Source organism: Rasamsonia byssochlamydoides (assembly GCF_041956645.1).
Source record: "Rasamsonia byssochlamydoides strain NRRL 3658 unplaced genomic scaffold VTN77scaffold_62, whole genome shotgun sequence".
Lineage (NCBI taxonomy): Eukaryota > Fungi > Ascomycota > Eurotiomycetes > Eurotiales > Trichocomaceae > Rasamsonia > Rasamsonia byssochlamydoides.
In genome coordinates this window covers 20,026-43,050 of record NW_027192445.1, presented here as the reverse complement: position 1 = coordinate 43,050, position 23,025 = coordinate 20,026, and the positions used below count along the sequence as shown (strand labels likewise).

The 23,025-nt window shown below is 48.0% G+C and overlaps 6 protein-coding genes across 6 annotated transcripts; 5 read left to right on the top strand and 1 right to left on the bottom strand.

Moving 5' to 3' along the window:
- Nucleotides 1-441: 441 nt before the first annotated feature.
- On the bottom strand, nucleotides 442-4,530 carry VTN77DRAFT_7619 (uncharacterized protein; the record flags this gene model as incomplete). The annotated part of the gene is made up of 1 exon (XM_069424027.1): nucleotides 442-4,530. The coding sequence occupies one exon, from the start codon at nucleotides 4,528-4,530 to the stop codon at nucleotides 442-444; it is 4,089 nt and encodes a 1,362-aa protein (XP_069275259.1).
- Nucleotides 4,531-7,170: 2,640 nt separating this feature from the next.
- Nucleotides 7,171-8,994, top strand: VTN77DRAFT_7618 (uncharacterized protein; the record flags this gene model as incomplete). The annotated part of the gene is made up of 4 exons (XM_069424026.1): nucleotides 7,171-7,600; nucleotides 7,658-8,261; nucleotides 8,317-8,648; nucleotides 8,723-8,994. 4 exons carry the CDS (start codon nucleotides 7,171-7,173, stop codon nucleotides 8,992-8,994), a joined length of 1,638 nt encoding a protein of 545 aa, XP_069275258.1.
- A 1,121-nt stretch (nucleotides 8,995-10,115) lies between these two features.
- VTN77DRAFT_7617 (uncharacterized protein) lies at nucleotides 10,116-12,853 on the top strand (the record flags this gene model as incomplete). Its single annotated transcript, XM_069424025.1, has 5 exons — nucleotides 10,116-10,975; nucleotides 11,059-11,324; nucleotides 11,373-11,507; nucleotides 11,570-11,660; nucleotides 11,713-12,853. The coding sequence occupies 5 exons, from the start codon at nucleotides 10,116-10,118 to the stop codon at nucleotides 12,851-12,853; spliced, it is 2,493 nt and encodes an 830-aa protein (XP_069275257.1).
- A 2,312-nt stretch (nucleotides 12,854-15,165) lies between these two features.
- On the top strand, nucleotides 15,166-15,614 carry VTN77DRAFT_7616 (uncharacterized protein; the record flags this gene model as incomplete). The annotated part of the gene is made up of 3 exons (XM_069424024.1): nucleotides 15,166-15,376; nucleotides 15,474-15,553; nucleotides 15,603-15,614. 3 exons carry the CDS (start codon nucleotides 15,166-15,168, stop codon nucleotides 15,612-15,614), a joined length of 303 nt encoding a protein of 100 aa, XP_069275256.1.
- Nucleotides 15,615-17,651: 2,037 nt separating this feature from the next.
- VTN77DRAFT_7615 (uncharacterized protein) lies at nucleotides 17,652-19,285 on the top strand (the record flags this gene model as incomplete). The annotated part of the gene is made up of 3 exons (XM_069424023.1): nucleotides 17,652-17,703; nucleotides 17,762-17,875; nucleotides 17,955-19,285. The coding sequence occupies 3 exons, from the start codon at nucleotides 17,652-17,654 to the stop codon at nucleotides 19,283-19,285; spliced, it is 1,497 nt and encodes a 498-aa protein (XP_069275255.1).
- A 1,466-nt stretch (nucleotides 19,286-20,751) lies between these two features.
- Nucleotides 20,752-21,741, top strand: VTN77DRAFT_7614 (uncharacterized protein; the record flags this gene model as incomplete). The annotated part of the gene is made up of 2 exons (XM_069424022.1): nucleotides 20,752-20,926; nucleotides 21,074-21,741. 2 exons carry the CDS (start codon nucleotides 20,752-20,754, stop codon nucleotides 21,739-21,741), a joined length of 843 nt encoding a protein of 280 aa, XP_069275254.1.
- Between the last annotated feature and the right edge of the window lie 1,284 nt (nucleotides 21,742-23,025).

Below are 23,025 nucleotides of genomic sequence, written 5' to 3'. Positions count from 1 at the left end.
ATGGCTGGATGTCATGCCATGCCATAGATGGATGAACTATCTGATGTTGAAGTTGCATACATATGTACATACGTACGTACGTACTGTGCACACTATACATTCGCATTTGCATGCTTGTTATCTATGTAAATAACATATTTCACTATCTACACCACTACCTTACCATCTAGAGACAAGAAAACAAGAAAAGAAAAAAAAGACCTCCATGGTAGGAAAAAGAAAAATACAAATAATAAAAAAAAATCAGCAGATATGCGACATGTGACAATCAGTGACTAATTACCTTTTTTGTTTATCCTTTTTATATTTTTATATATGACAGGGTAGATAGGTAGATCCGAGTCTCGTCAGTCAGGGACTTCGAGTGCTTTCGTTCTTTTTCTTCAACGATGGCGGAAAATGGCAACGACTTCTCTTTTTTTTCTTCGGTGGATGTATCTTCTATCCAACCCATCTCCTAGCACTATAGAAAATCCGTCCCCACGGGCCAACATCTCCCCACTGCTCCGCCTCCGGAGGCAGCCAGCTCGCGATACCGTTCATGATGGTGCGTTCCGGGTGCGGCATGACAGCGAGTACGCGGCCGTCCGGCGAGCGGATACCCGCAATGCCCTCTGGACTGCCGTTCGGGTTGAACGGGTACGTCATCGTGGGCTTGAGCGTCGCGTTGTCGACGTACCGGATCGGCGCGAGGTTGCGCTTGACGAAATCCTGGGCTGTCACGTTCGGCGTCAGGGCGAAGGAGGCGCGGCCTTCGCCGTGGGCGACAGCGATTGGCAGGGACGAGCCGTCCATGCCGTGGAGGAAGACGGACGGTGCGGATGGATCCGGATCGGAGATGTGGACCATGCACACACGGCCTTCGTACTGCTCGCTGGCGTTCCGCTCGAAGCTGGGCCAATCCTGACAACCGGGGATAAGCTCCTTCAGACGGGACAGGAATTGGCAGCCGTTGCAGACACCGAGGGCAAAGGTATCCGGGCGTTCGAAGAAGGTCTGGAATTCCTTGCGGGTATTCTCGTGGAGAAGGACCGACTTCGCCCAGCCTTGTCCAGCACCCAACACATCTCCGTACGAGAAGCCTCCACATGCGGCCAAGCCGACAAACGAGGAGAGCGACACCCGACCAGAGATTATATCGGTCATGTGCACGTCAACGGCGGAGAAACCGGCAATGCTGAAAGCGAACGCCATCTCCGCTTGACTGTTGACACCCTGTTCGCGAAGAATTGCAACGCGTGGTTTGTTGCTGAACGGTGAATATTGCGTAAGAGTCGTGAGGATGGGAAGGGCCTTGTCCTTGGGATCGAATGTAGGTCTCCACGACAGACCAGGGTTCCTGTCGTCGAGAATGTTGGCAAATTCTTGATCGGCGCAGGCGGTGTTGTCTCGCATTTTCTGCATATGATACGAGGTGTGTGACCAGATCTGTTGGATGTTCGCCCGCGAGTTGCGGTATACCAGAGTATGTTTATGGTAGATAGTAAGATTCTGCTTCTGCTTCTCGGAAACCCGACCGATCCTGGTGATCAAGCCTTGCGGCGGACCGCATGTTGCGAAACAAGAGCGGAAGAGAGTCTCATCCTTCTTGCGGACCTGGAATACAGCTCCCAGCTCCTCGTTGAAGAGAGTCTCGATGATATCGCGAGTATCGGAGCTTGGGCAAATGTCATCCAACATGATCTCTACACCGCATCGTCCAGCGAACATCATCTCTGCCAAAGTGGTAAACAGACCGCCGTCAGACCGATCGTGATAAGCCAGAACGATGCCCGCTTCCTGGAGCTGTTGTGTAGCATCAAAGAAGTCCTTGAAAAGATCCACATCGCGGATATCTGGGCATTGATCGCCAACCTGCTTGAAGACTTGAGCCACGGCGGAGCCACCCAGCGCTTTACGACCACAGGCCAGATCGACAAACATGAGAACGGTCTCGCCAACATCCTCAACACGACGCAGCGTCGGAGTCCAGGTCTTCCGAATATCGGCCACGGGGGCAAAGGCAGAGATGACGAGGGACAATGGCGCGGTAACCTCCTTGGCTTCTTTGGAGGACTCATCCGTCCATTTCATCTTCATAGACATGGAATCTTTCCCAACAGGGATGCTGATCCCGAGGCGTGGACAGAGATCCAGTCCAATGGCTTCCACAGCTTCGTAAATTGCAGCACCCTCCCCAGGATGACTGCTGGCAGACATCCAGTTCGCCGAGAGCTTCACCCTGCTGAGCCGATCGATCAAATCTGCTGCAGCAATATTCATAAGGGATTCCGCAACAGCCATCCGCGCTGAGGCGGATGGAGAGATAAGTGCGAGAGTTGGCCTTTCACCCATTGCCATAGCCTCACCTGTCTTCATACCCAGAAGCAACGAGGTGGCAGTGACGGAAACATCGGACACCGGAGTCTGCCACGGCCCAACCATCTGGTCTCTCGCAGTGAGTCCACCGACAGTCCGATCACCAATGGTGATCAGGAACGACTTGGAACCGACAGCAGGGAGGGAGAGGACTCTTCTGGCAGCCTCGCTGACAAGTTCCTGACTCGAAGCGACGGAAGGAAGGTATGTTGACAGACTGGCATCAAAGGCCGGCAACTTCAACTTCCGCGATTCCACGATCCTAGTCATTCTCGGTGGCTTTCCAAAGAGAACAGACAGAGGGAGATCGATAGGCTTGGGGTACTCCTTCGAGTCTCTGTCAAGCAGAACAAGCCGCCTGTCGTCCTCTCCAGATCCCGAAGCGCGACCAACCACAGAGAACCCACAACGCTCTCGTTGAGCAATCGCCCTGAACTTGTTCATTCCTTCCTCTCCAATGGCCAGAACGTATCTCTCTTGTGCCTCACAGCACCAGATCTGCATCGGACTCATACTTTTGTCGGCATTATCAATCTCTCGGAGCTCAAATGTGGCGCCCAGGCCAGCGTCATGGATGAGTTCAGGGAGTGCATTGGACAGCCCACCGGCACCAACATCATGAATGAACTTGATGGGGTTATCTGGTCCCATCGCCACACAGGCGTTGATGACTTCTTGGGCTCTACGCTGAACTTCAGCATTCCCTCTCTGAACACTGGCAAAGTCCAAATCGGCAGAGCCTTCACCAGAAGCGAGACTAGAAGCAGCACCACCACCTAGACCGATGAGCATTGCCGGTCCTCCTAGAACGACAAGGTAGGAGCCCGGCTTAACAGCATCCGGGTCTTTGATTGCGTGTTGGGGTCTCACAGTTCCCACACCACCTGCAATCATGATCGGCTTATGGTAGCCTCTCAGCTCTTTCTGGCCGTTTCCGATATCGATTTCGGTAAGCAGTGTGCGGAAATACCCTGCTATGCAGGGGCGTCCAAACTCATTGTTAAACGCGGCACTTCCAATTGGTGCCTCGAGCATGATATCCAAACTGCTCGCGATGTGATGAGGCTTGCCGACATCAAGTTCCCAGGGCTGTCTCAATTCTGGAATGAGGAGATCAGAGACACAATAGCCAGCCAGCCCTGCCTTTGGCTTCGAGCCTCTCCCAACGGACCCTTCATCTCGGATCTCTCCGCCGGAACCTGTTGCAGCACCCGGGAAAGGGGAAACCGCGGTTGGATGGTTATGGGTCTCAACTTTAGCTAAGAAATGAACCGTCTCCTTGGTTTGTGTCCATTCCTGAGTCGTGGGGTCTGGAGCCCAGAACCCAGCACTTTCTCCTTGCAGCACCGCTGCGTTATCGCTATAGGCACTGACCGTGAAGTCCGGGTGCTTCCTGTGTGTGTTTCTGATCATCGCAAAAAGACTGTTTGGCATCTGTTTGCCATCGATCACCCAGGAAGCGTTAAATTGCTTGTGTCGGCAATGCTCGGAATTAACTTGCGCAAACATAAACAGTTCAACATCTGTGGGATTCCGCGGCACCGGTCCATTCACAGCATACGCCTCGACAAGGTAGTCGATTTCAGATTGGTCAAGAGCCAGACCAAGACGCTTGTTGGCTTCCTGCAAGATCTCAACGGGGGGTTTACCACCATTATGGAGTGGAATTATTTCCAGGGGCTGGGGAGGATGCTCGGAGAACATTTTGTGAAGATCGGGCTCTTCCTCGCTGATGAGCTGGGTCATGCGATCATGCAGAACGTCCAGAAAACCTTGCTTGGGCTCCTCTCCCTCGAATAAGAGGCATGATATCTTCAACCCTCGCTCGATCCGTTTCACGAATTGACGCAGACCACACACGTGCGAGATTGCGGTTGCTTGAGAGCTCCATGGGGATATCGTGCCAACTCGCGGGTATACGTAAAAGACGCGAACGGGGCCATCTTTGGCGTCGAACGAGGGTGGGATGTCCGTTATGTCACCGTACTGGAGGAGCTGCTCCAGGACAGCCCGCTGGGCTTCCTGCAAAGGTTCGGAGGTGTGAACGTAGTGAATCCATTGTGCTCGAACATCCGCAACTCCGATATCCGCAGCAATGGCGCGGCCACGGGATCGTGAGAATGCCACGGAACCTGGAATCGCCAGGTAGTTTGGCACATTCGAGGTGGCCATCTTGAGGCACGAGGGCAAACCCGGTGGAGTGAAGAGATGGTCTTCAGCCAGGACAGGATTGTCGGATAGATGTGGCAGGCCTGTCACATCCACCGAGAGTCCGAGGACAATCGTTGATGGCCAGCACCCGGCTTGACGAAGGGAGCTGGTTCACCGTGAGGTTGGATGGGCCATCAAAAAGGATCTTTCGCAGTCATCCAGACTTTTTGCCCTCCGATTAGGTAGTGGGTGCGCGCCCCGCGCTAGTCCTGTTTGGTCTTATCGAAGCTTATCGCCCACGTGATGTCATGTGATCTATAAACCGAAAATGTAGGTGTATTAGTCATCGAAGGCGGGGTTTCCAGTAAGAACCTGGGCTTTTTTTTTATTAGCAGGCGGTCCACAATGATTTCTCCAACATCTTTCCGACGCCAAGCAAATCAGGGCCAATGAGCCAAGACTCAATGTCCAATGGGGGCATGTATCCCATAAGCGCCCTACAAATGGATGAGCCTCTTTCCCTGTACGTCTGTTAAAGCGGTTTGAACTTTAAGTAAACATTCATCTCTGCGTTGAAGTTCATCAGATCTAGATCGGTTGACATTAGCCGAACATACTTCACGTGGCAGACTGCCGATTTCGTTTCTACATGCAGACTGCAGTAATGCAAATGGCAGGAAATATCGGAATTCCTGACCAACCACTCGGCCCGGTAGTCCGTTTCACCATAGCTAGGAGTGTCCCTATAATAGGTCCAATTAAACAATTTCCGTTGCACATATTTAAGACGATAGAGATGTCAATAATGAATAAAAACGTATATCATGAGATGAACCACTAATGTTGTAATCAGGAATTGGAGAATGATCAACATACAGGCAGGTATCTTCGTCGCAGGGAATGGATGTCACAACTAGCTAGGTACCTACATGTATGTGTATCTTGATCTCATTCCGCCTGAAGGAATGCCAAGACCAGCCGAGAAATTTTCTGAGGCGGAAGTCGGAAGCCTGCGCCAAGACCCCTTGCTGCCTGACAAGAACGGTCCGTAAAAAGAAATACGCTCCGCCGCTATCCCTCTCGTGGCAATATGCCTCGATGAACCAGTATTTGATCAAGATCGAAGCATCATCACTCCTACCTCACTCCATGGTTAGGTACCAATCGGTACCTCCCAAATGTACCAGGTACTCCATACTGTCGTACACTGTATAGGGCAGATTTATGCAACGTTATGCCAAGAAAAAATTTTTCTTTTCTTTTTTTCTTGGCTAGTTGTGCGAAGACTTCCAGAATTCACTGCTCGAGTCAATGAGTCAATCATAGGGACCTGTGGGGAAGGAATATGCAGTGCACAGCCATCATGGATCCATTGTCTTGCAGTGCTTTCTATCTTTAGCGGGGTAGTTATTATCAGCGTTCGCAGTTATCGCCCATCTATTTGTCTGAAATAGTCATTTTGAGTGCTATATAAGTACTGTCGGATATTTTGGACTTGTATAGTATGTACTTTGTGAAATGGTAATTGTCATCGACCGGTTAGCCAGGCTAATCGTACAATAGTAATACACCGTTGATTCAAACCAAATGTTGAGGGTCTAATCATGACCATAGCAATCCTTAACTTTGAGCGTAATTTACATTGCTTATCTAGCTCTGCCTAGGAAGAAAATACTTAAAAGTCTAGCCTCAATAACATTGCATGTAGGATGTCTGTAACCCCGTTGACTTCTATCATTATTACTATGGCAAACAATGTAGGTCTGTGATAGTAGGGACATATACCCACCAGATCCTGCAAAATTAACTCAAGGGCCGACGGCGCCTAGAGGTTGACATGACCCACGGTGTATGCATCGGCCCCGGGGCCTTATAATGGGGATCTAACCGTCTAAGTTTGTCGGAGCCACTTAGCCACGATCGGATGCAGAGCCTAGGCTCCTCTCGCAACTTCTAGTCTCGAGAAGATCAATAATCCAGACAGCTCTTTTCGCTCTTGCAAGATCGATATTCGTATAGTCTGGAAGAGCGATCGATAGTGATTTGACAAATTTTGGATACGTCAATCAATGAGATCCAGAGCATATGCATAATCGTGTAGACCTACTTCGTAATGGCCTCACTTCATGCAGAGCTTGACAATCTATCTCATAAATGTTTACACCTTTGAACCAATCCCTATTTTTCAGTTTTATTATTGCCCTTTGTTCCCTTATTATTTTTTTTCTTCGCGCCCAATTTAGGGGTTTGGCCTCGTGATGGATCTCGACTGCCCGCGAAGCATGTTTCCTTTTCCGGAAAGTTTCGACACCGGCTGCTTTGCCATTCCGGGCAACCGAGCCACTTCCGAACCCGGGCAAGAACCAATAATGCGCCACGAAGGGCGATATCGATTCTACGTCAAGTTTGCGATATACACGCCTATCGACTATGAATTTGTAGCCCTTGCGCGGTTACTGCCACCCGTCTCCACATGCTTGGTACCGATTGGGACCGACATGCCGGGTATCCTGAACCTGCTGGCGGAGACCCAGAAAGTATATTGGCATATAAAGACGCCATGGCCTCCTCGAATTATGATGGGAGGCCCTTTGACAAGCCCCTACTGAAATTTTCAGTTTGGATCGTTCCCCAAGGCCAGCTTCCCCCAAGCTTTTCACCATGGCTTCCACCATAGGGGAGGAGATGAATGGGAATATCCCCAGGCGGACCGTCACCCTGGGATCCAATCCGGGAGAGGTAGATCCTTTGGATCTGCCTCTCAGACAAGTCAATGAGAATGCCAATCTGGAAGAATACACGACAGAGACCAGGACAGGGAACATCGTCAAGCCAGTCCGATCCAATGTGACGGGGAAGCTGGAAGACTGGAAGCTGGTTACCTTCAAGATTGATGACCCTGAAAACCCCAAGAACTGGTCCAAAGCCATGAAATGGTACTGCACAATGATTGTGGCCTTCACATGCTTCGTGGTCGCCTTTTGCAGTTCTGTCATTACCGCTGGTCTCGATGGTCCAACTAAGACTTTTCACGTGTCGATGGAAGTTTCCCTTATCCAAATCACGGTCTTCGTCGTGGGTTTCGGAGTCGGTACGGTTGCCTTGTCTCTTCTTTCTCGGACTGCCTTTTAGGCTAACTGAGCTTCAGGACCGATGATGTTTGCCCCCCTGTCGGAGATGCTGGGTCGCAGGCCTGTCTATGCCGGGACACTGTTGCTCGCTGTTATTTTCGAGATCCCATGCGCCGTCGCACCCAATATCGGTACCCTCATTGTCTGCCGAGCCATTGACGGAATTGCGTTCAGTGCACCCATGACGCTTGTTGGAGGTACTTTGGCCGATCTCTGGAGGAACGAAGAACGAGGAGTCCCGATGGCTGCCTTCAGTGCCGCCCCTTTCATTGGACCGGCCATTGGTCCTCTGGTTGGTGGTTTCCTGTACGATGCGAAAGGCTGGAGATGGCTGTACTGGATTCAACTGATCTTGGCTGGAGCTGCTTGGTTCTTGATCACCTTCACTGTTCCTGAAACATATGCTCCAGCCCTGCTCAAGAAGAGGGCCAAGAAGCTGCGAAAGACCGAGAACGACCCGAAATATGTGACTGAGCAGGAGCTCGACGCTCGGCCGCTGGGAGAGCAACTCCGGATGTTTTTGCTGCGTCCCTTTCAGCTCCTGTTCCTCGAGCCGATTGTGCTGTTCATCTCTGTGTATATGTCCGTGCTCTACGGCTTGCTCTACATGTTCTTCGTCGCGTAAGTGACCACCAGACCGCTATGTCTCCGGGAAAAATTGTTGACGATCATCTAGGTATCCCATCGTCTACCAAGAGGGCAAAGGTTACTCTCCCGGCATCACCGGTCTTATGTTCATTCCTCTCGCCATCGGTGTCATTGCGAGTGCATTTTGCTCTCCTTTCGTCAATAAGCACTATCTGAAGCTTTGCAAGAAGCACGGCGGCAAACCACCGGCGGAAGTGCGCCTGATTCCAATGATGTTCTCCTGCTGGTTCATTCCTGTCGGACTTTTCATCTTTGCTTGGACTTCGTATCCGCATGTGCACTGGATTGGCCCTGCTATCGGCGGTCTCCCTGTTGGATTCGGCTTCATCTTCCTTTATAACTCGGCGAATAACTATCTCGGTATGTTGCACCCCTAATTTGGGCATCATTTCGCACCAGGAGAGCACAGAAGCTAACTGGAGATCCTTTTATAGTGGACACATACCAGCATCAGGCAGCGTCTGCCCTGGCTGCAAAGACCTTTTTGCGGTCCATGTGGGGTGCTGGCTGTGTACTGTTCACGATCCAAATGTATCACAGGCTCGGCTATCAATGGGCCAGCACGCTCCTTGCCTTTCTTGCTCTGGCATGCTGCGCCATTCCGTACGTCTTCTGGTTCTATGGCGCAAGGATTCGGAAGTTTTCGCGTTTTGCCTACTCCGACGACGAGGAGAATAAGGCAGTTCCCTACGACGGCGGACATTAGAAGTATTGTTCATCCAACTTCGACAGCATTCTCAGGCGGAACGTTGCCATCCTTTCTTTTCCGACAACTTTCTCGCTTTTCGAGCTCGTTTCGTTTCTGTTTGTTTTATAGATACACTTCATCTGTCTCGAAAGAGCGTTCGGCTTGAATAAGCACTAGCATCGCGTGGCGCTGGGTGGCTTCTTCTGGTCCTTTTTGTTTTCTTTTCGTGCTTTTTCTTGTGGTCCTCACTGTGTTGAGTTCTGGTAAACTGGGGGTGAAGGCGTCATGAGCATTTCTGAAAACATGAATAGATACATGTCATATAGACTAAAATAATAATAAAGAGGTATGCAAAGGCATTTATCCGGACTTTATTGAGAGCAAAAGGATGCATAGGTGTGAGCAGTAGGATATAGTCATACATTACGAGTCACATACCTCCCTGGCTACCTAGGTAATCGGCATAACCATCCGGTATTTTCTACCTACGTTAGGCGGAGGGTCCCTAAGAGATGGAGATTTCTCTCTCTTTCACACATTTTTTTGTAGTTACAGCTGATTTCAGCCATGTTGCTTGAACAACAGAATTGCCACAATGTAGTCAGAATATATGATTTCATTGAACAGCCGCTATTTGATCCATAATAGGACAGAAAATAAGCATTTCCTCTACATTTAGCACTACGACGCTAAAAGTTGAGGAAGAAAAGTCTTGTCGTCATCATATCTAAGTAACGTATCTTTGCATGCAGTTGAAATTGCGGAGTATTATCGCAGCCATCCTACTCCGTACTAGGCAGGTGGATCAGGCATGATGACTAAGATTCCCAGCGTGGACCCGGCTATTCCAAACGCGGTAACTATCTAGCACCCCACCTCTAGCTTTCACGTGATCTCCTCTCCCAGTTCTTCACGTGTTTCGAGTCGCAAGTCTCATTTTTACTGAGTTATTTCGTTCCTCAGCTATGCAAAAAGCCATTGCGGATCATGATGTGAGAGAGATTAAATCAACAAAAGACATGTCTGCGCTATCGACGCACCTGTAACTGCTCTTTCCCAATTGGAGTTTACCTAATCTTCTACGTTTACTCCCGTCGCAGCTCTCTCCAAACTCTATCATCCTCCTCGCAGCGTTTGCCATGTCCAATTCAATGGCATCGTCCTATTCGCGACCCGATTCATTCTCTCCGGCTGCTGGATCAGCTCCAAGAACATCCACGCCCATCTCCGATCTCCCACAGTCCCATATCGACGCGATCATCCGGACGAAACGCAAGGCGCGAGAGCCGAAGGCCTGCTATCCCTGCCACACGCGCAAGGTCAAATGTGACCGCAACCTGCCTTGCGATGGCTGTGTCAAGCGCGACCATGCGGATTTATGCTCTTACGAGCGGCCGTCAAAGAAACGTCAGATCCCGGTCACCCAATCCTTTTTGAACAATGCGGGGAGCGGGGATCCCGTTGCAGGAGGGACCGCAGCGGTCAGAACGGTAGGGTCAGACGTTCAAGTAAAATCAGAGACTACAGAGCAAAGCGCAGGCGCAGCGAGTAGCGGGGGCAGGGTGTCGGTACCACGGGAGGATTGGGAGAATGTCTGCAATAAGTTGAGAGAGATGGAACAGACAATCGCGAGTCTGCGAACTGGGCTCGAGCAGATCGAAGAAGGGCGCACTCCTGCCGTAACGTCCGGAGATCCCCGCAGCACGGATACAAGTCAGCGTTCCGATCACGCATCCCCTGAGCGCGAAGGCATTCATACGGCCAATACCTTAGGCGAAGGCACAGTTCATCTTGGCTCGCGATCAGTCCTGGCGTACATTCTCAACAAGTCCGGATCCCTGCAAGCACAGGCTCTGCTTGAAGGCGGAATTTTGCCAAAATTAGGGCTTGACAATGAGACTGCGACGTATCCGTTCGTAGATCTGTGGTCTTCCGACACATCGACATTTGACGTGAGCGCTGTCTGCAGCGCACTGCCCAGCGATCAACAAATCAGAGAGTTCGTCTTCTCATTATCTATCTATGTATCTCTGAAACGCGGCGACGGCTAACTTTGATGTCTCTTTCCTCTTTACGCGATAGGTTTTTCTATTTCTACAGAGACATTGCAGGCACGCTCTACCCGGTGCTCGTAGATGTACCTGGGTTCGAGCAGGATCTTGAAACGTTACTTCGAAATCGAGCAGCGGCTGGTGGAGTACTCAAGGCTGATGATGACCAAAACTTTTCACAACGACCATTCGGAAAGAGCCTGGCTTTTCTCGGGTTACTTTTCGCGGTTCTCGCCTCAGGTTGCCAGTCATCAGACCTCCCCGGCAAGGAGAGGGAACTGACGTCACAAGTTTATGGTATGCCGTTGTCTGGCGTTGATATAGACTCCTGGCTAACTGTTGAAGTTTGCTGCTCTTACCAGTGTCTGCGGATGACCAATTTCGTGTCGCAACCCACCATCGAAGCCATGAAGACGCTCCTGATTATTGGAAACGTCTTATCTTACAATATGAATCCTGGTGTGTCTTATGTACTACTGGGTATGAAAACTGATAGCCAAATTTGTCCTTGACTTTGAACTTTCTCGGCTAATAATACATAGGAATGACTCTCAGAATGGGTTTGGCGCTCGGGTTGCATGTCGAATCGAACCGTTTCCCTGAAACGGAACGATATACTCGAAGACATGTCTGGTAAGGATAGACGCGAATCGGACGACTTCTTTCTTATACTTACCTTTCCAAGGTGGTCAATGGCATGGCAAGACAGCCATTTCTCGTTGTCCTATGACCGACCATCTACGACTGCTGTCAGCCAACCGGATATCGCCTACCGGCCTGACTCCCGGCCCGGCGAACGGGATTACTTTGAGACGATGTGCAGAATCATATCTTTGACCCTCGAAGTTGTCCGTGGACGCATGTTGAGCCCTCATTTTCAAATGAGCTTCAAAGCCATCCAGGCGTATAAGGAACGGATTCAGCAGATCTTGGCAGATGCAGCACCGCATCTGCGAGACCGCAAGTACTGTCTGTCATCGGTGGATCACCTTCAAAGGCTGGCCCTCAAAGTCCATTCGTCATACATTACCTCCGAACTATGTCGCCCAGCGCTCAAAGCTACGGCCGACAAGAATGACCCGCTGCTCGCCAAGACGCGTCAAGACTGCGTGGCGAGTCTGATTGGAACGGTGGAGTCATATATCGAACTGCACTCGTGCAGCTCTCACGGATCGCGTGCCTGGATCACCTTACAGCGCGCCATCAGCTCTGCGTTCCTTTTGGCGGTGATTGATGAATCCAAGTCTGAGCCTCAGGTCTGGAAGCTACTTCGCCAACTCGAGGTGGTCATCGCCGAGCGCGCGAGTGCGGAAGGAGAGTTTGACGGAACAGAAGCGCCGACGACGAATGCTGCTGCGACGTCGCCCCACGGCGTGGCAGCAGAGGGAGCTATGAATGCTGGAAACGCTAATTACAACGTCATTCCGGGAATGACGAACGCTCCTCTCTCTATATCCGACTCGTTTTCGGGACCGCCAACGGCGTCCATTCCGGCTTCCGTTGCGGCGGACACGCGGACCCAGTGGGCTAAACCGCTCACCAAGTCCCTGCGCGCGCTGCAGAAGTTGAATGCGGCGTTTAGCAACTACGGTACAGACGGCAACGGCGGTGGCAGTCCTAATTATGCGCCCAATTCTCAAGCAGGAGCAGCAGCAGCAGCAGGAGGAGGCCAACCCCACAACGGGTCGACGAGCACGTCCGCGATCACTCCCAGCATGGGGTCCTTACCTCCTCCGACGCCGGAGAGCTCGAGCAGCGGCGACTGGACATTCCCGAACCTGCTGGATCGAGCGGCTGAATACATCCACCCGCCGTTATGGGGTTAGCTACGCAGATTGGAATGAAACGAGGCATGGATAGAAGGGCATGGTTGGTTGCATGTGGTCCGGCGTCTTGGGATGGATCTGTTTTTATTTACGACAGTGCTCTTTACGACTTTTATATACGTACATATATATGTCTGGTGGGTTTCTTTTCTCAGTGAGATAAGATAAGCTAATGATCTAGACGATCATGAGATGAGATATCGTTTTTTGTTCGTTTCGCGTGTGTGTTATTTCAAAATATCCTTGACGATTCTGTTATCCCAGATACCAGAGAATACCAGTTCAGTCTTTTTTTTTCTCGACATGACTATCTCACGAGTACCTCCTCCAGAAAGAAGAGATAATATATTATCGATTGCATTGCATATAAGATTCCATTGACTAGGTTATCTTCCCCGGTTGGTTCTTAGCAGATAGTCACAAGCAAGCAACCACCATACCGGAATGAGAGCAGCATATGTAGGTACATATACCCAGTTAGTTAATTTCACGGTCACCTTGTAGGAACGAAAAAAGAAAAGAAAAGAAAAGACAAGGAACTGGTCTTGCGACGGACACAGCATAGCTCCTGGAATTTACCTATTCTTCCTCTTTTTTTTTTCTCTGTCTCTCTTATATATATAGCTACAGTTAGACTCCCTGCGCTGTAATTTCTCGCAGTCGCTAGATAGGTAGGTACCTGAGCAGTATCCTTCTTTTTCTTATGCGTATAAAGACAGTAATGAATCAGCCTTACTTGCCTTTATGACGCTGGCAGCGGGACGGGACGGGACGGGAGATCTCATCCCGCTCCATGGGAACGTTGAACGTTCCTAGATAGGGGAAGAAATCAAACACTGAATTTGATCAAAAAAAAAGGAAAGGTCTTAGCAGCAAACACTTCGTTTCTGTATATATACCCCCTCCTTCCCCTCTCCTTTCAACATTGGACTTCCTACCTAAGCTTTGAATTAGTTAGGTATATACCCCTCAAAAGAGGAAAAATAAATATTATATAAATTTTAGGAATTGGTATCCCTCCTCTTTTCTAGAATGGTTAGTATATTTTCTTATATTGATCCCATTATTGTTATATTTCTGGTAATTCTTTTTTTGTCTTAGTTGTTATTATCTTTATTCACTGTACTTTTATTTCAATAATGATCTTTTTAATTTATTTTTTAAAGTCATACTATAACTATAATAAAGTATGCCTAGGATAATCTATTAATCAAAGCCATTATGATTAAAATACTAATAATATGGTATTCATACTAGATAATTAATTAGCTTACTATATAGGAATACTACAAGGCTAAACATCCTCCGTGGAATAATTTCGAAAGCATTCCACAAAACACGATGAGAGATTTGGGTCGAACAGGCTTGGACTACGCCATTTCGTTGGTGAGATAAGGGGGCTTTTCGAGGTCGCTGAGCAAACTTTCCTGAAGGCTGTTACACAAGCCCGTCATGAGGATCGATCACTCGCTCTGCGAGTACTTCATGGTTGTGACGGACCACTGTCCTCTGAAGAAAGTGTAAAACAGCAGAAGTGATTAATCTGGATAGCTTGGGTACCAAGTAATTAATTAGCTGTGTTACAGGCCAGCTGCAATATCCTATATAGGTACACCCAGTGACTGATGTAGTCATTGTACCCTTTTGGCCATGGCATGTAGTAGGACAATGTAGTAGTATCGTCCCATTATAAGGCAGGTCAGGAAATATTGTCTTGGTTTTGTCACATGGGCGAGCTTCAGGCAACACCCCGCCCTGATCACTGACCGACTTTATCTATCGTCCTCCGCATCCTTCCAGACACTAATCAAGGATCAAGGACCTTCTCATCATTCGAGAGAAGAAACACAAGGAACGGTATGTGTTGGCTATTTAAGGGAAATCCTTCCACTCCCACAAATGATTAGAATCACGCACTTTCACTTCCACTTCCCCAAAGCCCCATTCAGTCAGCTGCTAAGATGATCAACCCACTTCTTCTGCTAACTGTCTTCGCGACATTTTTAGCTCCTTCCGTCGCGAATAACGTCCTGTACTTCTTCAAGGACCCTGGCTGCAACCAGCACGCCGTACACACTCAGTGTGCCAACGCTGTTGCTGGACACTGTTGTACTGCAGGCACCCCTTTCTGCAACAGTCTCGCCTGCATTGACTGCGTCCACGGAAACGACTTATACGCCTTCAGCAGATCGAGCTGCGGCCATATAGCCGACCATACGTGTCGAGAGCCCGGCTGCTGTCTCCATACAGGCGGCGGCAGAACCTGCGCTGGATCCTGGTATATAGGTGCTGGTCACAATAGCCCTGCGATAATGGCTGGACCCGAGCAACGCGAAGGAGCAGCTGATAGTACTGCTGAGGAGGCCCCAGCCTGTGAGAAGTCTGTCAACCCCAACAGTATGGTCTTCTTCGACAAAGACGGCGTGCGGCACCAAATCTATATGCCTAAGGGGTCTTTCGAATATGCCTGCGAGCTTGCCGAAGCTGAGGATTGGGATACACTTGCTAAGTTTCCTGTCTGGGGTGTGTCTCATTTATTATTTTTTCTTTTCTTCTTCTTCTTTTCTTTTCTTTTCATTCATTCAATTTTTTTTTCTAAGCTAAGGTGTCATTCTTCGAGAAAACCAAAACTACGATGACTGGGAGAGGGACGACGTTTCCAAGACGAATCCAGAGTGGTGGACTAAGCTGCTGCAGAAGGTATGTCTTGACTATAAACAAGACACTGTCTAGACTGACTGCTATCTAGAAAAATAATTGAGACGAATCTAGTCTGCTCGCTGAGCCTGTAGCAGAATGTCTCTATTGATGATTTGAACTGGTAAGAAGGGCTCATATTCTTGATTCTCTCAAAGCAAATACATATCATAGGTTGCTATTGAAGCGGTTATTGAGCTGTATAAGGCAGTATTGATTTTTGATGCATTCCATGTATGTATGGGTTGTCCTGAGGATATTCAGGTGCAAGTTAGGAAGGAATATTTTATGAGAACATATTTTCATAAATTGTATTCCCGCAAGCTCTTCTTACTTAAATTTTAGGAATACTTCCAAGCTCAAATCCCATGTAGCTAAGCGAATATTCCTGCCATTCAACCCTACAGAATCCATCAGCTGTTAACAGTGACTGACATTGGTGATTTATCCTTAGCAAACTATACACTCATACCAAACGGGGTGTTGGACTGTAGTTGCCTGGAAGCTTCGCCTATATAATGAAACCAAGATAAAGAAGTAAGTATTGATGGGTTATTGTACTTTCTACTATACTTTATATAAGAAGGGGTGTCTTGTCCCGTCCAATGCCAAATTCCATACTGAGTACGGAGTATATAAAATGGATTAATGAATGGACCTCAGTCCTACCTAATCTGCTATCCGATTCCCAACTTGGGAATTTCCCACCCCTACCTAATGTATGTACATACATGTATGTACATACTGTGCATACCTACCTAAATCTTAAGAACCTTCGAAAGTTTCAATATCTTATGTTGTCACTAAATAGGTAAATATTAATGCCAGTTTTACATTTTTTTTTTGAAAAAAAAAGAAAATAATGATAAATTTCCTTTGGTAGATTGATTTCAGGTTCTTTGGAAGGGAAATTCCTATCCCACTGAGATTCTTTTTATATTAATTTCAAGCCTTGCAGGTTTCGCTTTGCTCGACTGGTTTAAACTTTGAACAGAAAAATACCTGTAGAATTCTAGACTACTTACTATATAAGTGATTTCACTGATTTTTATCATCTACTTCCTAGGCGGGCTCCCTACCTATATTCCTTACTATAGGTAGTTCTTGCTATATATCCCTTACTGATATTTGTCGTCCTTACAAGGTATATTCCTTTCTGATAGCCTAATGTATAATTTCTTATTAATAATAGAGGTATTTTTCTTACTAATTTATATCTCTTGCTAATATATATGCTGCTTTTTTACAGCCACATGACAGTGTGCAAAACGGATTTTAGTGTTTTATAGTATAATAGGGGATATGGAAAAAGTCCTCTTAGAGTCTTGGGCGGGATCGATATCGAATCGATCGATTGATCCATCGATCGATCGGGTCAGTGGAGACCGGATCAGTCCATCGTTAGGATTACCTGGTAGGTGGGTTGAGAGCGGTCCTTGATTGGGCGGTTGGTGCAGTTAATGCGTCATATTACTAGAGAAGGTGTTCGCAGGGGTTCAGTTTGGAAATGACCTTCCTAAAGCTATCGCGTTAGACTGTTCTGGACGAGAGAATACTGTACGGAGTAGGTAACTTGTTGCAACCAGGTGGGCCAAAAAACTTAGATAAAGTTAAGGTCGCTACTAAATTAAGAATATTTGGAATCATTAAGATTTGCAAATCTAGTGGCTAGCATATAAGATATAAGAATCGTGTTGCCGAGTCCGGCAACGCTCAGTGTGGAATTACTAGAAAGGAAAGAATGAAGCCGTTCAGATCTCTCTATATTGAACCTCTCTAACTAGACGACCTGGTTGTGTGTGAAGGAGGTAGGAGAAGGTTTGGGCGCACGGGCCAACGGAGCTGACTAAGCGTGTGGCCGGGAAGCTGGCTGCACCGAGAAATCGACTCATTTAACGAGTTCTTGTATGCACTGCTCTCCCCTTGTTTATTAACTTGCTACTATACTACATCTAAGAAATTCAACTTCTCTTGGACCAGTGACCATTCTCGGATTTTACGAGTGTTTGCAACATCTTTTTAATTAAGCCTGATAGACTAAGCAAGAGCCGCGTCTCTTATATTAAGTAGTTCTCCGCAGTCTTCGAATGAAACTGAAATAATGGACGCTGCGCGATGCTGCAGCACGCGGAGTTGCCACGTAGTCATCATCGGTTTGTAACTCTCCGAAACACTCATCCAGCCCGGCTATAATATATCTAATGTGCCTAGGCGGTGGTTCTGCGGCCTTTGCAGCGGCCGCAGCTGTTGCACCGCTTGCAGGATCCGTCAAATTTGTCAACGAGGGCCTACCCATGGGGGGTTGTTGCGTGAATGTAGGCTGTGGTGAGTAGTATCTGCTAGGATCTGTTATCATGATAACTACACTCATATATATTCAGGTTTCCTGACACCTTATATTCAGTTCCCTCCAAATTCCTTATTCAAGCTGCCAATATAAACAGCCCTCACAATTCGAACCCACCCTATCACGGGTTTTCCACTGTCTCAGACCGAGTCACCGACTTCGCCGCATTGACGGCGCAAAACCGTGCACTTGTCGGGCGTCTCCGTGAAGAAAAGTACGCCAGCGTTATCGCCGGATTCGATAATGTCGAATACATCCAGGGATTTGGGAGACTTCGGAGGGAAGAAGATGGTCACTTCGCCGTTGCAGTCCGTCACAACCATGCTGATACGACTCCTTTCCGAGAAGTACTCGCGGATCGAGTGATCCTCGCGACAGGTGTGCATAACAGCCTTCCAGAAAATTTGATAAGAGACCTCGAAAAGATCCCTTATCTCACCAACGAGACGGCATATTTCGAACCCATTCGACCGGACTCCCTCATCGTGCTTGGTGGGGGATATGTTGCGGTGGAGGCCGCGCAGATGTTCGCACGACTGGGCTCGCGCGTGACGCTTCTGCAGCGATCGTCACACATCCTTTCTGGGATCAGCGAAGACATCGGCAGTGCCCTGGCTGGGTATCTGCAAGACGAAGGGATAGAAGTGGTAGTTGGCCTTGACGTCCTGGCCGTCGCGGCTTCCGATGACAAGAATCAAATCAATGTAACAGGGCGGTCTAACGGCAACATTCGGACATTCACAGCATCCAAGATTTTCCTTGCCACTGGTCGCAGCGCCAATACTGCCCAAGTCTCCGAGATCCCAATTCATGTAGCTGATTCACCACATGGTGGATTCGTCGTTTCCGATACCCTCCAGACTTCTGTTCCGGGCGTGTACGCAGCAGGCGACTGCGTTGCCAATTCACCGCAATATGTCTACACCGCGGCTGCAGAGGGGAAAATTGCCGCCCTCAACGCGCTGGCCTCGTTCAACGGCCAAGAAGAGGAGAAGATGGATTATTCCGTCGTTCCGTGGGTTGTCTTCTCGTCTCCGGCCGTCGCTGGCGTCGGGCTTGATCTCGCCGCGGCCCGTGCCAAAGGGATCGACGCCGAAGCTTCGACGGTGCCTCTTTCTCTCCTCCCTCGCGCCCTCGTGCAGCAGGATACGCGCGGGTTTGTGACTCTGATCCGGAATCGACGAGATGACACCGTTATCGGGGCCCGTGTCCTCGCAGAAGAAGGCGGGGAACTCATCATGGAGGCTGCACTTTGTGTCCGGTGTAAGGTCAAAGCACGAGAAGTTGCCGCCATGTTCCATCCATACTTGACGTGGAGTGAGGCCTGGAAGTTAGCTGCGTTGGGCTTTGCGAAGGATGTCAAGAAGCTCAGTTGCTGTGCAACGTAGTTGCCATGATGTCATTGCTGATGAGGTATGACCGTATGAGAAAGCACATATAAACGAAATTGGTGGATCGTGGAAGATCTGGGCCTAGTATTAGGCTAGTAGTATTTCTTCTTCTTCCTATTATTTTTATAATTATGTAGTATAGATACTGTATTATTTGGTAAACTTAATTATAATATCTTGATATGTACTTTGTAAGAGGCTGAGCTTATATAGGATTTAATAAGTACTTTATTATAATGGGATTTTTTTACAAAAAAAAATAAATAAATAAAATAAAATAAAATAAAGATTGTTATAGAAAAGTAGATAAAGAAGTAAAAAGACAAAAAAAAAAACTAGAAACATAATAACAGTATTCCAAGATATAGTTATATCAAAAGGGAGCTACTCCAGCAACAAAAGGGGTAATTAGGAAGTTCCGATAGCACATTTTTTGAAGTCATGCATAGTTATAAAGAAATTAACGCTAGGTTGGAAGTTTAAGTCAGGAGGGGAAAAGATTCCTTAAAGGAATAATAATAGGTAGTTGTCAATGTAAGTATAAATATAAACACTAGGGAGACATCAGGAATTGATAATTTTCCAAATACTCGTGATTAACCAACGTCAAAAAGTAGTAAGGTTATATAGTCATGAGAGAGGGAAAGGGGGACATACAGAAAGCAGAGTCGACTGCTGACAGAGACCTTCCTTTTTGATCGAATTCAGCATCAATTCCCCCATCTATAATTCCAAGTACATGCAGACTAATACGTACCTAGGCATGGATTTCTTTCTTTCTTTCTTTTCTTTTTCCAGATTGGGACTCCAGAAGCATTGACAGTATGATATTATTAATTATGCGTTGTCGGCGCCAATCATAACGCCGCAAAAGATAAATTAAAATAAATTAAGGGGTCGCTTACCAAGGCGCTGTCTCTGCTACCGCATTATCAATCATCTCCCAATAATGCAAAGAGCATAATAATTTTTATTGGTGCTGGACAAATGACAAAACTAAAATCAAATTATGTATGTGCTGGACTGATGTGTATCAGGTCGAGAGGCAGGATTCCATAACAGGTAATCCTGGCTGCTCCCCCTCTTTCCCAAATGGTGCTGTGCTTATGCTTAGCAGAATTAGATTGGAAAGCTACAGAGTACTAACTACATCGAGTTAATTACATTGGCAAACTGCAGTTCATCCGCCAATGCCGTGGTTCACGCAGTGTTATATCCCTGAACTGAGAAGATTGATTATACTCAGTGTCTTCCTTCCTTTCTCTTTTCCGTTGCTTTCCTTGAGCTTTCGGAATTGGTCGCTCTTTGAAGTGCTATATTTTCTGCTGGACACACAGACACTTTCTCACTTCCTCACTGATCCATCCGCTCATTACTGCCGACATTCCTTGAAGAATTATAATTGTCACTGTCATTATATACATGTACATTTATCCAATTATTTGCACTGCACATCTCATACAATGACTACATTCTTAATGCGCCTTTGCATTCTGGTTGTTGGTGTGTTGGTAGCAGCAGCGCAGACAACAAGCTCAGATGGGAGCAGCAATAATTTCACCATCGTGAATGGCCAGATTTTCACTCCGGGGTTGGCCATCGTCGATGCGCCTCAGCCGTATACGCCGTTGGGAGGAGGTGAGTTACCTACTTAGATACTGCGCATATATTCCTCAACCATGACGGACACGGCATATGCCTATGCTGCTGCATATCGACCATAATTTACGTTGGTTGGATTTACATCGGCTTCAATGCCTTTCTGACATCTTTTCTACCTCCTAGACACCCTCCAAGTCGCCATCGACGTCTCGGGAGACGAAAAGCTCCCCTGGCCGCCCTCGACGCAATCCCCCAACTCGCCGACTCTCTTCCACAACATCACCCTCTTCCTGACGTCCTACACTACGTCGCGCAATTTCACCATCTCCAACGGCAGCGCCGTTCCTGCTGGAAGCACCGCATTCGTCGGCCCCGTCCTCAGCCTGGAGCCCTCGTCGACAGTCAAACACGTCAACTGGGTCTGGCCCGCGTGTCTGGTGGGAGACGGCTCATCTTCCCCTCGCGGCGCGTACAACATTTCCCTGCATCAGTCCTTCCGGTGGAACGGTACCGACTACTACACTGTCTTCGACCTGCCTATCTCCGTGACGAACAGCATCGATGCGAGCTCGTCGTCTGGACAGCGGGTCGACTGCGCATTGATCGAGAATCCGCTGCTCGATCCGGCGCAGATAGCCAGCAGTTCGGACCAGTTGCCGGGTTCGCCGTGGATTATTGATAATAGCACGGGGACTCTGACCAGCCCGGGCAGCGGCGGCGATAGCACTAGCTCTGGAAGCAGCACACGAGGGAGTCTGACGAGTCTGTCCAACGGCAGTAGTTGGGTCTTACGCGCGGGTTGGAATAGGATCATCACCATACTGACATTATTTTGGCTGCTGCGCATCTGAATACCAATACCACGATTATTTCAAACCAGAAGCGCTTGTGGCTTCAACCATAAGATTTCGGGGCTTGATGATCAATATCAACCAGTGTACAAGGAAGATGTTTCTATACTATACTAAACCTTACCATACTAACCTACATTGATTGCCCAACAAGTTCCTATATTTTACAGTTTAGAAGGCAGATCGATCTGAGGGAAATCCAGTTGTGTTCTAATAAGACCGGCTCCTTTGAATTTGCGAGGGCCTGCCAGGTGGAGCCCCTATCGATATTTCTCGCCATACCTTTATGGGTCTCCCTTACCGATGCGTGTCTCTTTCATAGTATATTGTGAAGGGCCAAAGCCTTGCTGTCTAGAAACTAGGAGCTCATAAAAAGGATTCGCTGGGGAAGGAAGAAATGAAGGAAGAGAGAGAAAGGCACGCGAGCTGTATCAACAGGAGTCATGTGATGAACAACAAATGGACCAATCAGAAGACGAGAGCGAAGCTGAGTTAGCAATATGGGCTTAGCCCGCAACATATATACTATATGCAATCCGTTTGCCAATTTGGATATCTCTTGCTGAGTCCTCTGGTTGGTATAAAAATATTGTCAGTTTTTTATAATATAGTAGATTTATATCTATTTTTTTTTGTTATACTCATTCAAAAAATAGTTAGACTAAGCCCATTGGATTGAGAGGGCAGTTAATTTCCAAGGCCAGTTTCCAAGGTGGCACAACTCTTCCTAATCTGTGCTAGTGAGCGCTGCTTGCTGAATACAAGCGTCTAACATGACTATAGGACAAGCATGGCAAGGTACGGCTATTTTCGGCTCACGCAACCAATCCTGAATCCTAACGCATCAAGCTTCTGGTGTGGGACAGTGTAACGACTGCAAGGGAAATACTTACTATTGGCTTCCAATCAAGCGAGACAACTTCATAAAAATTCTACAGCTGACTCGGTTGATTAATGATACTACAGTATCAAGTGCAGAGATAGTGGTGGGGCGAGGTGGGCCTTCCATTCCGGGGTCATCAATATTAATAGCATATCTGATTCATACCCCACACCCGACACTCGCGCCTTCCCCACGTCCATCCCCGGTCTGATTAATTATTAATTACTTTTTAGGAAGGCGCGAACATGACATCAACGCACACCTCGCCCAGCTGCACCATGAGCCAGCCATCCTCTGTCATTGGAGCACAGGCTGCTCACCCTGTCCCTTTCCCGCCGGAGAACTGCCTAAAGTCGAGCAGGTCAGACGATATCATGCATCTTAGCCGAAACCTGTGAGCC